The sequence below is a fragment of the Geospiza fortis genome, unplaced genomic scaffold (assembly GCF_000277835.1).
Source record: "Geospiza fortis unplaced genomic scaffold, GeoFor_1.0 scaffold237, whole genome shotgun sequence".
NCBI lineage: Eukaryota > Metazoa > Chordata > Aves > Passeriformes > Thraupidae > Geospiza > Geospiza fortis.
Window position 1 is genome coordinate 1722713 of NW_005054319.1, and position 13895 is coordinate 1736607.

The 13895-nt window shown below is 41.7% G+C and overlaps 1 protein-coding gene across 3 annotated transcripts in view; it reads left to right on the plus strand.

Moving 5' to 3' along the window:
- The window catches only part of MAD1L1 (mitotic arrest deficient 1 like 1), a 352753-nt gene that overhangs the window by 35529 nt on the left and 303329 nt on the right, over positions 1 to 13895 (plus strand). The window contains exon 1 of one of the 3 annotated variants that reach the window (XM_031056543.1): positions 40 to 122. The exons of 1 other annotated variant lie outside the window; for it this stretch is intronic. In XM_031056543.1, the coding sequence (XP_030912403.1) occupies positions 115 to 122 (8 nt within the window). In that variant the 5' untranslated portion in view covers positions 40 to 114. Of the gene's footprint in view, positions 1 to 39; positions 123 to 13464; positions 13577 to 13895 lie in introns of those variants that run through there. One more of the 3 variants, XM_031056546.1, reaches the window with a different exon arrangement.

Consider the following 13895-nt stretch of genomic DNA (forward strand, 5'->3'; position numbering starts at 1 on the left):
TCATTAAAAGTTTTTATTTTCTTTTAATTGCGTAGGACACCTGATGATCTCTCAAGGCAAATTGTGGCCCTGCAGCAGAGGGAGCTTGCCCTGAAAGAGCAGAATTCCACCTTCATGAACAGGTGAGTGACTCCAGGAGGGGATGCTGGTAGAAAGACTCTGCTATGTTAAAGCCCAGAGAAAGGAAACAAGGGCTGCAAACTGAGAGACCAGCTCTTTATATTTTCCTGATGTTCCATGTTCCTTCTGTGCCACCTTCTATTCTTTCCCATGTTGATAAAGGGCTTTCTGCTTACTGAAATCCTTGCAGGAAGAAAAAAAAGATGCATAACTGTGGGTGATGCAGTGAAGAGTTAATCAAGCTTTATGTTATGAATGTTTGCAAGGGGAAATGAGCTGCTTTCCCCAGACCATTTCATCTGGAAAGGAAATGTCACAAAGCAAAAGGTGCCAAGTATCCATCTGGGTATGGGAAAGGGAGTAGGAGCTCTGAGGACTGTGATTTGACTGCTAAAAGGACCAGGTTGCAGAGATGGTGAAGGAAAAGGATGTTTGCAGTTTTGCTGGCAAAGTGCTGCCAGGCTTTGAGAGGAGCAGCCTGTTTATGGAGTGAGATGTGTGTTTGAAACATGAGGGTGTGTAAACCATTGCCCTCCTGTGGGAGTGAATGTGTAATGGGGAAATCAATTTGCCAGAGCTAAACTTTCCTGACTGTACTGGTTCCACAGCCTTTCAGAACACAGTTCCACAGCATGCCAGACAGTGCTGCTCACCCCCAGTGCACATCTTCTTCCTTCCCTGTTTAATTCCACACATTAGGAGCCCTCTGTTAAAGCCATTCTTGTTAAAAGCAAAACCTCTGTCTTTCAAAAAGACCCTGGACTGTTTGCACTGCAGGGTTGTGGCTGCCTTGCTGAGCAACAGGAGTGTGGGGAATTTCAGCCTTTGGTGTAAAAATGCTGAATGCAGAGCAGTCAGTGCCATGTTGAGCTCTGGGTGGGCACACTTAGCTTATTGTGGGCAGCATTTCCTGATGTGTCTCCTGAGGTAGGTGATGATCCTGTTTTGGGCTCTACCTTCCTAATGATGGGCAGGATTCAAGCAGGGTGGTAAAAAGTTTTGGCTGTGCTGCTGCTGTTAATGAAACTGTTTAGTCACTTGTAAAATGGTTAGCTAGGTGTAAATTCCCAGGAGGGAGCCAGCCAAATTATTGTGTGGTTTTATCTGTGAAGTTTACAGGGGAGAAAAAAAAATCTCACCAATATAAAAAAGACATTCTGTATATTAAAAATAAACCAGGCAAACCCTCAAACCCACAAGTGATGAAATGATAAAATAAAAGAATGATGGTAGTGTTTGAGTTACAGATTTGGGTTTTTATTTTTAGGCTACTTTTCACAGCCCTTCAGAGAAGTTCTTTTCCTAAATTTATTAATGGCCAGGAGGAAATGTCTGTTGAAAAAGCAGCCTTTTGGTAGTGCCTGTTTATCTAGATATAATTGTGCCAATTTAGTTTAAAAATAAAAACAGGATTAAAATTACTTTTTGATTTCAAGTTAAATGGGCTGTAAAGCTGCTCAAATTAAAATTCTAACATTTTCCTGATGTGTCAGTTTTGAAACTGATCATTTTGACTTTCTTCTATCACATACCTTATTCTGTCTTAAAAAGAAGGTAATAAGATAAATTTTTAAAAACCTTTCATTACAAGTGATTTGAAAATTCTCAGCAGAGGTTTTGAGATTTTGGAAATAAAACTTTGTTAAGGAAGCAAACCTCATTTTCTCTTTTCCAGATTTAGCTGATGGTCTTCTCTTTTATTTGTTTCATAATTGTGTTTGGAATTGTCTGTGTATTAGAGTAATTTAATATGTGATCATGCCTCCCTCTAGTGATGAAGCCCAGCACTTATTTAGCTTTCTATTGTTTTTTTTTTCAGCCACAGGTTCTTTTGCCTTTAGTTGAAATATGTTTTCCTTGGTGCTGATAGTGCAATGTTTGATTTATAACATCAGTGGTTATGTGTGTACAGGGCAATGTGCAGTACAAACACCACAAAATTTGTGTCTGCCATAAGAACTTTTAAGTTTTCTCCATTAAAATTAATGAATTGGCAGATACTTAAGAAAACATCATCACAAGTTGGCATCTGAATTTATTTTTACGGCAACAAAGGAGAGAATCACAGATAATCCTGGTTCACCTGTTGCTACAGTGCAAAACTGTGTTTAGTAGATGAGATTTTTGAGTGTCATGGTAAAGAGCATTATATGGCTCCCTTCCCTCCCTGGCAGATGTTGAATCTTTGTACAGTAGGGGTGTGTGTGCTCATCACCAGCTTTTAAACACAGGCAGGAGAGTGCCTGGAAGGTGTGTGAGGGAGGTTTGCAAGCTGATTATTCTCTGTCTACACTGTGATCATCTTGGTTTGTATTCCCAGTGATGCTTTCCCACACTGTTCAGTGACTGGGGTAGGCACTGCCAGCTGCTGTTTCTGCTTCCAGTGTCCTGTAGTTGATCTAGAGTGGGGAATTATGGTTGATAAACACCTTTTGCAAATGGCTTCACTAAACAGAAAATTTATTTTTTCTCATTTTTGCATTCTTGACCTGCTTTCCATTTATTACTGTGCATTTTTTGGAGCCAGCGTTTGTGTAATTAAAAGGCAATAGAGATGATCCTACTACAGAGACAACATCAATATAAACCCGTTTTTGCAGTGGTGTTTCCCTGCGTGGGGATCTGCACTGCAATCTGTGTTTTGTGTAGCCTGTGCAATTGCCAGTGTCTCCAGGCCTCCCAGAGATCAAATGATGATGCATATCCTATTTGCTCCATCACTCACATTGCACACTTTTAGACACAGAACCACAGGAATGAATTTCCTGAGCAGTAGGTTTAAATCAATTTCTTTTACCAGTGATTGTTTACACGTCTGAGTTGTGTCGACTCCCTCGGAGCTTGCTATTTTTGCTAAGGGGAGAAAACCTTCCTGTGGTGCCAGCATGGGGCAAGAGGAGGGTCACTTTAGCACTGAACACATGGGCAGCAACTCACTTCTCTTGGCAACTTCAGGATGGCTGAGTAATGTAGCTGAAAGTGCCATTAATCGTGCGTGATGGACTCTGAGTGCCGCTCTGGAGTGCGTTGCTAGAAGTCGTATAAATAGAGTAAATTACACTTGCAGCAGCAGCAGCAGGAAGTGTCCTGGAGCTTTTTAACTGCAGAGCAAAGCTAACAATCCAAAGGTTCAAAAGCTCAAAAGAAGATTGCTCAGGGCCACTTTGATAGCAAGAATTGTACCTGTTCTGCTATTTAGAGAAAGGTGATGGAAGGGAGGTGTTTAATTACTGGGTCAGTTTAACCATGCAGTCACCATTAGTTAAAGCCCATTTTCCTCCCCAGCTGTGACTGCTGTAGGTGTGGTACACTGAAATGTGTTGGTGGTTGTAGTTTGGAATATGGAAAGTCAGCCAAGTGGTTGATAAGCTTTTCTCTGATGCAGAAATGATGTAGCAGTTACACTCATATACATCATATTTTTTAAAGTGAGAAAAGCTGCATATTTATTGTGCCTGTTTCCTATCTACATATTTGGTCTCTCTAGAGAGATTTCCTCAAACAATCCTGGCAAAGTATTCTGGAATTGGAAAAGATATCCTGTGAGATGGCTCCTGTGAAGGAATGATGCTGCTTTATGGCTTGAGCTTTGCTGCATTTGGAATGACAGGCTATGAAAATGGTTACTTGTGGCTCCTCCCAAAGTGATAATTTCTACTTTTGCTCTTGTGGTCTAAGTGCAGGATTGATTTTAGACCTTGAGATGTCTTGTGGAAGGTCAAATACAAGGAAATACATAGGTGAAGTTGATTCTGGGCAGGATGAAGGACAGAAGGGAAAATGGAAGAGCAGTAAATCCTTGGGTCTGGTGGTGAGATCCTGGAGCTGATGGCTTATTCCCATCACCTTGTGTCAGAAACCCAGCCATGTGTTTTGACATATTGTTTCACATGGGAAAAGGGACACAGAGAATGTGTTTGGAAAAGGATTTTCCTACTGCACGTGCTCATGGAGTTCTGTTAAGAGACATGGTTGTTTACCACCTTTATTCATATAAATCATGTGAAACTGATTTACCCAAACAACCTGCTGTGTGTGTTGTTGTTTAAAATGAAATAAAACCCCAAACCATTGAAGACCAGGGAATGTAGATTGCAAACTGAACAGAAAATGCTTTAGACTTGGGCAGCAGGTTTTATTTTTTAACAACAAAAAAGAATGAGTGATGATAAGCCCGGAACTGTCCATCTTCATAAGTGCTGTTAGATCAGGAGTGTTGTAAATCTATTGCCCAACCTCTCTTTTCCTTGGATGTCCCAATGAATGTCAGTCACAAAAACAAATAGAGCCTGTCAGACTTCTTCCCCTAATCTTCTGGAAAGTTGGACAGAAGTTTAATTACAGTGAAGTGTCTTTTATCTGACAGAGAGAGAAGTGCTGGCTTTTTAATAGGCTTTATGAGTTATTTTTTGATCAAAAGAAGCACTTAATGTCTAATATAGGATTAGGTAGGGATTTTTTTTTTCTTCCTTTGTTCATTTATATGGCACATTGCACCTTGATTTATACATGGAGGTGTCTGTGTACCTAATATCAGACAAATGTTTATTCACGGTGCTTCAGGGCAATATTAACTGCTGGCAGGTTCTGCATTCATTTTCCAGAATGAGATGATGAAGAAATGGCTGTAGATGCTGCTTTTCATTTTCTCCAAAATGGATCTTTCCTGCACTTCTCTACCAGAAGGTACTCAATAGGGTCTCATTAAGTGACCAATCTACATATTCATATAGCAAGCTTCTAGAGCAACATCTGGTTATTCATGACTCTAATTAGGTAGATACAAAGCTTTATTTTTTTTTCTATCATATAGTTAGCAGAAAATAGGAAAGCAAAAAATAATTTAGCCAAGACATTGACTTATGCTTCCAATTTGAAAAACATGGGATTTTGCCCAGACCTTTGCTTTTCATGATTGTGCCATTTTTAGTCTGATTTCCTGAGGAAGTGAGGCTTATTACTGTGCTTTGTGTGTGTATGTAGATGAGATTTGTCTGTGCCTACCCTACACTTTTGAACTTGCAAGTTGTGTTCTGTCAAGCTTGGCAGATGGTGGAGATCTCAAAAATGATGAATTCCAGCAAGTTTAAGGCAGTCACATCTCCATCTCCAGGAAATCTCCATCCTGAGGCCATGCCCTGAGGCCATGGCAGGGATCAGAGCCCTGCAGGCAAACAGACCCTTGGGAATCTCCCATTTGGAGATCAGGCAGCACTGAGGGAGCTCTGGCCTCACACCCTGGCAGCACCACAATCCATCAGTTTTGCTATTCCGTGCTTTCCAAAGGCTCATGGCATTTGAGAGTACCATGGTAATGTTGCTGGCATGGTTTTCCTGCTTCTCATGTTTTGTGTCATTTTGGTATGAGAAAAAGAAATCTGCTTGAGTCAGGAGTCACCTTTAGAGAGAGAAATCCACAGGAAACCAAGCAACTTTGGTTCTGGAGCTCATGGAACATTCTCTCTGTATTTAAAAAGAAAATATGTAGAAAAAGCCAAAAAAAGCAGCCTAGAGGGGATAGACAAAGCTATGATGATACCCTGGAGCTCTGTGGAGACTGTAGAGTGCAAAACCAGTACAAATATTAGTACTTGGTTTCTTACCTTTTATTTAACTGTGCTCCTGGGAGAACATTCAAGAATAATCTGTGAGAGCACTCTGTTCAGTGCTCTGATCACCTCTAATGATTAAAAAAATAATTGTAGAAGGTATTTAACTCTTTTCTTAATAGTCCTTCTTGTTCCAGGGTCGTGATTGACCCTGAGTGTTCCTACCAACATCTCTGATGTCTGTGCATCTCTTTATTACTGGAATGAATGACAGCTTTCATTTCATCTGGAGATGCTGATTCAGCATTCCCTTGGTAGCAGTGGGCATTATTGACCAGAAAAATGTGTAAAAATAACCAGCTAATTTGGTAGGAAGCACAGGCTGTTCTTGGTAGTGTGTGGTACAGCAGACACTGTGGTTGGAGCTGCACTGTAAAACTTAGGGAAGGAGAAATGTGCCTTGCTTCTCTCCTGTGCATGACTCACATCTACCCTATACATCTTTCACTTCTGTGAGAATAAAATTCCTAAAAATTCTAGATGAAATAGATGTATCTTAATTCTAGTCCAGAGTTCTCAGAAACCAGACTGAATATTTAGATATTGAAGTAATTAGAAGTCAAAACTTATCTATTATCATTATTCTTATTCTTTCCTTCTTAGCAGAGGGATGCTATGATCAAATTAATGATTTACAGGAGGCTGATGGGCAGAGTGCCCCACATCCATGTTATATTTGTGATATGAACACAAAGGGAGGAATTGTAATCTCAGCTGTGCAGTAGGCAGCAGTACAGAAATATTCTACTTTGAAACCAGAAGTATTATGTAAAACCATATATTCAGCCTGCTGCCAAGCTTTGTATAGAGCTCTGGGAATTGTAGTGCTTTAAGATTTCCAGTTCTTAGGATTTGTCTTTTATTTCCTCTGCAACATGGCAGTATGCCTTGAAAAATGTGATGGGAGTTGGAAAGAGAGGGGCCTGTCAGTCTGATAATATCTCTGGAATCAGTGTTGAAGTCACCAGGGTGGTTCCATAAATGAGGAAGATGATTGGAGCCCAGGATGTCTGGACTCAGTTTCTGGAGCTCTTTCCTGGGTGCTGAGTCACTTTATCCAGTGACACGAGTTTGTCACCTGATGAATGAAAACAAACATTGCATCCTGCCTGCTCTGCACATCACTGTTTTTAAGGCAAATAAACATTAATTCCTATCTACCCTTATCTGTTAAGAATATTTTGTTCCATTCTCCCCCAAATACACATCCTGTTTCTTCCATACAGTATTTTAAAATGGCTGTAGTGACTGTGGCTCCTGAACTGTTTCATGAGAAGGCATCAACAGCCAAGCAAGGCTGTGTTTAACAGTTTTGTCTCTTAATTTGTAATGCTAGAACTGCAATACAGCTTTCCTGAGCAGTCATGGGAAGCCAGAGGAAGATTGGTGGCAGAATGCAGAATGAATTTTCTGTCTTTTTGTGCTCATTTATTTGAACACCTACTGTAGTTGCTGTAATAACAGGAGTTTCGAAACAGACTATGGATTTTTCTAAAGTACTTTATGGTACTGTTGATGTTGTTTATTTTGAGCAGATTGATGAGGACAGCCAGAATACACTGAGACATTTTACCAAGGTAAATGTGAATTCTGTAGGATTTTTTAACCTGCTGTAAAGTGGTGTCAGTTCAGATACTGCACAGAATATGGTTATGCCTGAAAAATAGATTGTCTGGCCTGGGATGTCTCAATCAGTTGCTCATATCTGCATGTACACTTTGTTCAGCTCCATAACGAACTGCTTCTTGAACAATTTCTCATCTGGATCACATCCTCTCTGCTGCCTGCTGCCTTCAGGCTGCTGTTATTGGTATTTTCATTATGTGTTTAATATTCTTTGTGGCTGCTTTCATGCACCTGTGAATGTATAGAGCAAAATACTGAAGGTATATCACTGCTGGTGGTGGGAAGGCATTTTTAATTACTCATAAATATTCTCCTACTGTCAAAGTTTTATCATCTATACAAAAGACATACTGCTTGGAAAGTTTATTCGAGAAGTGAGCTGCTTGTCTTTTTTAGCTGTGTAAGGCAAAAAAAAAAACCAACTTGTCATAAATTGCAGTCAACCCCCCTCCCAAAAAGCAGCTTTCTCTTGCTGCTCTGAAAGTTAAATGACTAATGTGCATAATTTATTTGAGCATCTGTGCTAAAAACTTGCATACCAAGTTTTAGTTCAATGTGATCAACAATGGCGAAAATTAGGATTTATCATGGAAATGCTGACGGATGTGAACATGTGGAGGCTAAACCGGTGCCTGACAAACCTTCTTATTGTGCAATGCTAATGGTGAAACACAGTTTTTTCTGCTGTAATTGCATTCCCCCCACTCCTTGGCTGCTTAATTTGCTCCTTTTCAAAATTCGGTGGTTTTAGCTGCACTTCATATTTGGATTCCTGCTTTTTCTGGAGTCTGCATAAAACCTCCTAAGTTGTCTTGTGATATTTCTAAGCATAAGGTACCCTGAGCTGCCTGGCTGAGCATCAGCAGCCCGGGCTGGGGCTGGGGCTTTGCAGTAACAGCCTGAGAACAGGAGATGGTGCCGGCAGCCTTGGCAGCTGCTCTGCCTCCCCTCCCCTCCTCCTCCACCTCCTCTGCCTCACACAGCCAGGCTGCTGTCACCAGCATTATAAATTCTGGAGCCAATTAGCTAAAAAATGTTACAAGTGAAAGGAAAGAGGAGAAGCTGTAGAACATCTTGATGTGAATGTGCCTGTTTCAGAAACTCTTCCTGTGGAGAGCTTGAATCACAGAATGGTTTGGGTTGGAAGGGACCTTAAAAATCACATTTCCAACCCACTGCCATGGGCAGGGATGCCACTCACTAGACCAGGTTGGTCAGGGTCCCATCCAACCTGGCCTTGAATACCTCCAGGGATGAGACATCCACTGCCTCTCTGTCCCAGTGTTTTACCACCCTCTGAGTAAAGAATTTCTTCCCAACATTTGATCTAAACCTGCCCTCTGCCAGTTTAAAACTATTGCCCCAGGTCTTACCACTATTTCTACCCATATAAAAGGTAGAAATGTCCCTCTCCCTCCTTTTCATAAGCCCCCTTTAGGCACCTGAGGGCCACAATAAGGTCTCCCCAGAGCCTTCTCTTCTCCAGGCTGAACACCCCCAGCTCTCTGAGCCTGTCCTTGTAGGAGAGGTGCTCCATCCCTCAGGGCATCTTCCTGGCCCAGCTGTATCTTTTGCTGCAGGTCTGGTGCAGCTTTTGGTGAAGCATCAGATACATTTGAGGCATCTGTTTCAGGAAGGAGAAGTTGGTTTGGAGGAGTAAAGGCAAGGCCTTCGTAGAATATGGTGCTGATAAAGTCTTATCTTAGATATTGGAAAGATCTTGGCTGTCTTTGTACCTTGCTGGCACTTCCTCCTTTCTCCAGCCTTGTCCACAAGATTTCTTGTTGAAGGAAATTTATTGAATTTTTTTTTTTTTTGGTTAATATTTAAGTTCCCAAAGTCAGACCAATTGCTTAGTTCTTGCATGGGCATCACAGAAGGGAAATGTGTTTATAGTCAGATCCTCTCTCTGTCTCTCTTTGAAACAGTATTTGGTGAGTTTCAGGCAGTAGTGGCTCAGCCGTGTCCTTGTTCAGAAGAAATGTTGACAATTTCTCAGTTCAGTCATTCTGTAGCAGGAATGTGTCCCTCCTTAGGAAGGAGATAGAGATGGGTTCAGAGCGGATGCATCCTACTGGTGCAGCTATTTTGTTGCTGGTGGCTTGTTTTTGTTTTGTTTTTCTTTCAACCTGTGGTGGGATGTGACTTTCAGAGGGCCTGTTGGGGCTGGATGAGTGGACAGATAGAAAGCTGGGGCATGGTGCTCTGTTAGAGTTTAGAACAGTGTTCCAGCAAAATGTAATTTCCTTGTCATATTTTATGTATGGGCTGTTTTTGCATATTTTCAATATTTAAAACAGTGTCCATATTAATAACTTTTAAAATATGTTCTCACTGTATAAGAGATGGAAATCAGTAACAAAAAACACACACAAAAAATATCTCATCAAAACCCCCACAACAAATCCCCCAAGCTTTCCTTTTATTCAAGCAACAACAATCAAATTCTTATGACTGGAATAACTACTGAAGAGGCTCTCTGTTTCTCAGCCAGAGAAAGCTTTGAAATATTTATGGAAATAAACCAAAATGTGTCCCTTTCTGACTGTACAAATAAGAGATTATCAGATCTAGCCTGTGGCAGTTGCAGTACATAGAGTCCAAAGCATCTACAACTAATAACATAGAGTGTATGCTTTAAAAAAAGCTGTGAGGTTTTATTTTTCTTTAATGGGACTCTACTGACTAAACAGCACATTTTCCATGGATTATCCTGATGAAAAAGTCCCTCTTTGTGCATCTTGCATTAGAGGTAAAAATTAACAAGACAATACATTAATTGACCTTTTTAAACCAAAAGCATCATTTATGTTGATGCATCTTTATCTACTTAAAGAGCAGGACTGAAATCACTTAGGAGCTCTTTCTGTGGTAGCTGGGAGTGTGGAGCAGGGCTGCTCCCATCCCCTCCTGTTGAATCCTGTGCCACCAGGGACAGAATTGCAGCACAGCTTGTCTGGCTGTGTCACACTCCCAATTTACTGACTTGAACTTGCTCATCTGGGTCTTAAACCTTGCTTTTCATTCTACAAATCTTGCTCTGGTGTGAGAATCGGAGCTTGTTGGAGTCAGAGTGCATTTTGAGGATTCACAGAAGACTCAGCAGAGGCAGGTTTGTGAGGAGCAGTGATGTTTTATTAGCCCCAGTGATGGGATTAGCAGACAGACACACGTGTGGGCACACAGCCAACACTCCCATCTGATGGAGAGGGAGAAGCCTTCCAGCTAAATGCAGGTTGGGAACAATTGCTCTGAGTTTAACTTGATTCATCAACTGGACAATTTGAGAGAGAAGGTGGTGGGCACACTTGGGACAGGAAGCAGAGGAGATGGAAGGGCTGTTAGCACCCATGAGAATGAGACTGTCCAATTCATTCTGATAGCAGGGTTTGGGTACTTGGAGAGGGCAAACCATCAGCAGAATGAACTTTCTTCTTATAGAAAGCAAATAGTGTGTGTCATGTTTTTATTGGAGCCACATCCCAGTAAATTCTGTGCTTCACTGACTCAGCACTGGGATGTCAGCCTTGCAGTTAAGGGACTAGAACTTCAATTTTATATTAGCCAAAAATACTGTTTTCTAAACTGTCAATAAAATAATTTTGCTATATTGTTTGACTTATCTCCTGTGGGCAGTCGGGTGCAGCAGCAAGTCTGAACTGCCAATACAGTGACTGCAGAATGAGTTTTGCTTTGTTTGTCCAAACACTTTCTAGGATCAGTCACTGTTCCCTGAGCCCTGCTGTGAGTGCTGTGGGCTCTGCTGACTCTAGGAAAGGCCAGCTGCAGATACCAAGTGGGATATTGGTGCTCATGGCAAAATCTGTTGTCAATATTGGACTTAATAGCAGCGTAATTAACTTGTTTATTTATTTTTAATTGTGTCCTGTTAATACAAGTGCACCTGCTGCTGTGTTACCTTGAATCCTGATGTGCAGTTTGTGCACAGCCATGGGTGGTAAGTCTCTAGCTCTCCTATTTGAGAGTGACAAGGTGTCTTTTAACAGTTTATTTGTCAGGTTTTTCCTTTCCTGATTACTTCCAAAAGGGGGAAAAAATGCTGATAATAACTGTGATTATAAAACCCCAAGTAACAGTAAGATAACCTGGGGCAGAGTAGTGCCTAAAAATACTTGTTGTTTTTAAGCTAATTACATTTTATATTGCCAGTGACCTTTTGGAAACCTTTTATTTACATGGATTGCTGATGCCTCCAAGGAAATGCCTTTATGCAGAGGGAAAATGCATTCCAGTCATCTCCTCAAAGCAGAATGCAGGTCTGCTCTCTGCAGAATGTGCCCTTTCTCAGAAGGACTTCATAACAGGCTTGTTCTGAACTGCAGGGAGAGCTTTGCCTGGTGGAGAAGATGAGCACCCAGGCTGTGTCAGTCATCTCTCCAAGCTGCTGCTTGAAGGTGAGGGCTCAGTGTATGAACAAGGATGGGGGGCATTCTTGAACTTACAGAAGTATTCATTAATACTTACAGGCAGAGGAGACTTGAAATTCATTCTGACTCCCTTGGAAATTTTTGGCTCAGTGGCAAACTTATGAATGATGAACTGTGGGCCTTGTTTCAAACATATGAGCCACATATAAGGCAGAAATGCCTCAGTTTTTGCAAGCTTTTAATTTGAATATTTTAATGTTGTGTTGAAATAAATACTTCACATCTTCCCTGAATGAATGCTGAAGGTCTTGAACTGAACACAGGAGAGTGAGACTGGATGAAGTTTTGGTAATTTCTCCTTTCCCATCCTCTGGAGACAGTTGTCTAATTCCTGAATGAGAACTGAGCAAGAGAGAGCAGATTTGTTGCAGCTCCCATGGATAATGTAGCTGTCATTGAGGCTGACAGAAGTTCCTGTGTTCTTCTCCTTGCAAACCCAGCAGTCCTGGTCAGACAGCCTCTGACTTCATTGGTTTTGATGTTTTAAAAATAAAGTGAGTGGCATCTTTTGTTGATGTGTACAGACTTGGAAGAAGTTCCTCTTGTCCTTAAAGCAGCAAATCAAGCCAAGGACTCAGTTTAGATGGTACCATGTTTGATCAGTTAAACTACTTTTTAATTCATGTTTTTTCACAGCACTTTTATAGAATAAGTTCCTTCTCTAGGTACCTTTCTTCAAAGAAGTAAACCACCATCATTGACTCTGCTGCAAGATACTGAAGCACATTCTTGAAACATGGGAGCACTGGACATATAAAATCCATGAGGCTTGGCTGACTGTTACCAATACAGAACCATGTACATATTCCCTTACTGGGATTTATGCCACTGAGTACTCATCACTGGGTCGGGACAGCCTTATGGGGAGGTCAGCTGAAGTGCAGAAAATCTGGGACCAACAGATGTCCTGCAGCAGAGATGAACCAGGGCTTGTAAAAATGCTTCTCTTAGCAGGAGGTTGATGGTGTAAGCAATGTGTGTCTGCTGTGTTTTCACACCTGACCTAGGCTGGAGCCTCTCTGAAGTACAGTAAGTGTTATTTATGTTCTCCCCAGGTATGCACAAGTGTTACTGCTTGTGGTCAATGATGTGGTGCTTTTTAATGTCTTAGAGCTGCTTCAGGTAAAGAGGATGAGGGAGAGGCTGGATGGAGAGACCTCTGTAAGACAGGACTGCAGAAACATTCAAAACTCAGTGGACCTTTGGAATCAATTTTGTTCTGGGCTCTGATTTTGACCCAGGACTTGTGTATAATGTTAAGCAAGTCAGCACAATCTGTCCTCTGGCTGGTGGGAGTTAACAAACCTTGTGACGGAATTTACCAGAGCATGTCTTTGTCACTGCTTGTGCAAAGACATTTGGGCTTTCTCAAAGAGCAATTCATGTCACTTGCAAATCCTAAAGCCTTTGCCTGTGCCCCAAACAGATTTTTTTGAATTCCTTCAAATATCAATATGAGAGAAAGGAGGTAAATTTTGTTTTGCTTCAATCAGCTTTGTATCCCATTGATCAAACAGCATCGTAGTAAGAAAACAGTGGGAACCCTCCTAAGGAAGAGGAGAAGCTGGCAAGATTCCATGGTCCTGGAAGAGACCAATATGCAGAGATACTGCTTAGGTCCCCTGCACAGTCCAGGCTTGCACTGTTGGAATGACAGAGAGACAGGAAGAGTTGTGAGAACAGCTTTGTTTTGGCACTGCAACAGGGATTTGTTATGACACTCAGAATTTTGCTTCGGTGTGGATTTACCGGTTGGCCTTACACATTTTAAAGGTATGTAGTGAGGACAAAATAGAGAGCAATCTGTGAAGTGGGTGAAAGGTCTGGAGGAGAAGCCATGCAAGGAGTGGCTGAGGTCTCTTGGTTTATTCAGCTGGAGAAGAGGAGACTGAGGGGAGACTCATCAGGGCTGCAGCTCCTCCCGAGGGCAGCACAGGGACAGGACCCAGGGAGTGGCTGGAGCTGTGTCAGGGAGCTTTAGGGTAGAGATCAGGAAAAGATTCTTCCCCCAGAAGGTGCTGGGCACTGAAGAGGCTCCCCAGGGAATGGTCACAGCCCCAAGGCTACCAGAGCTCCTGGAATGTTTGGACAA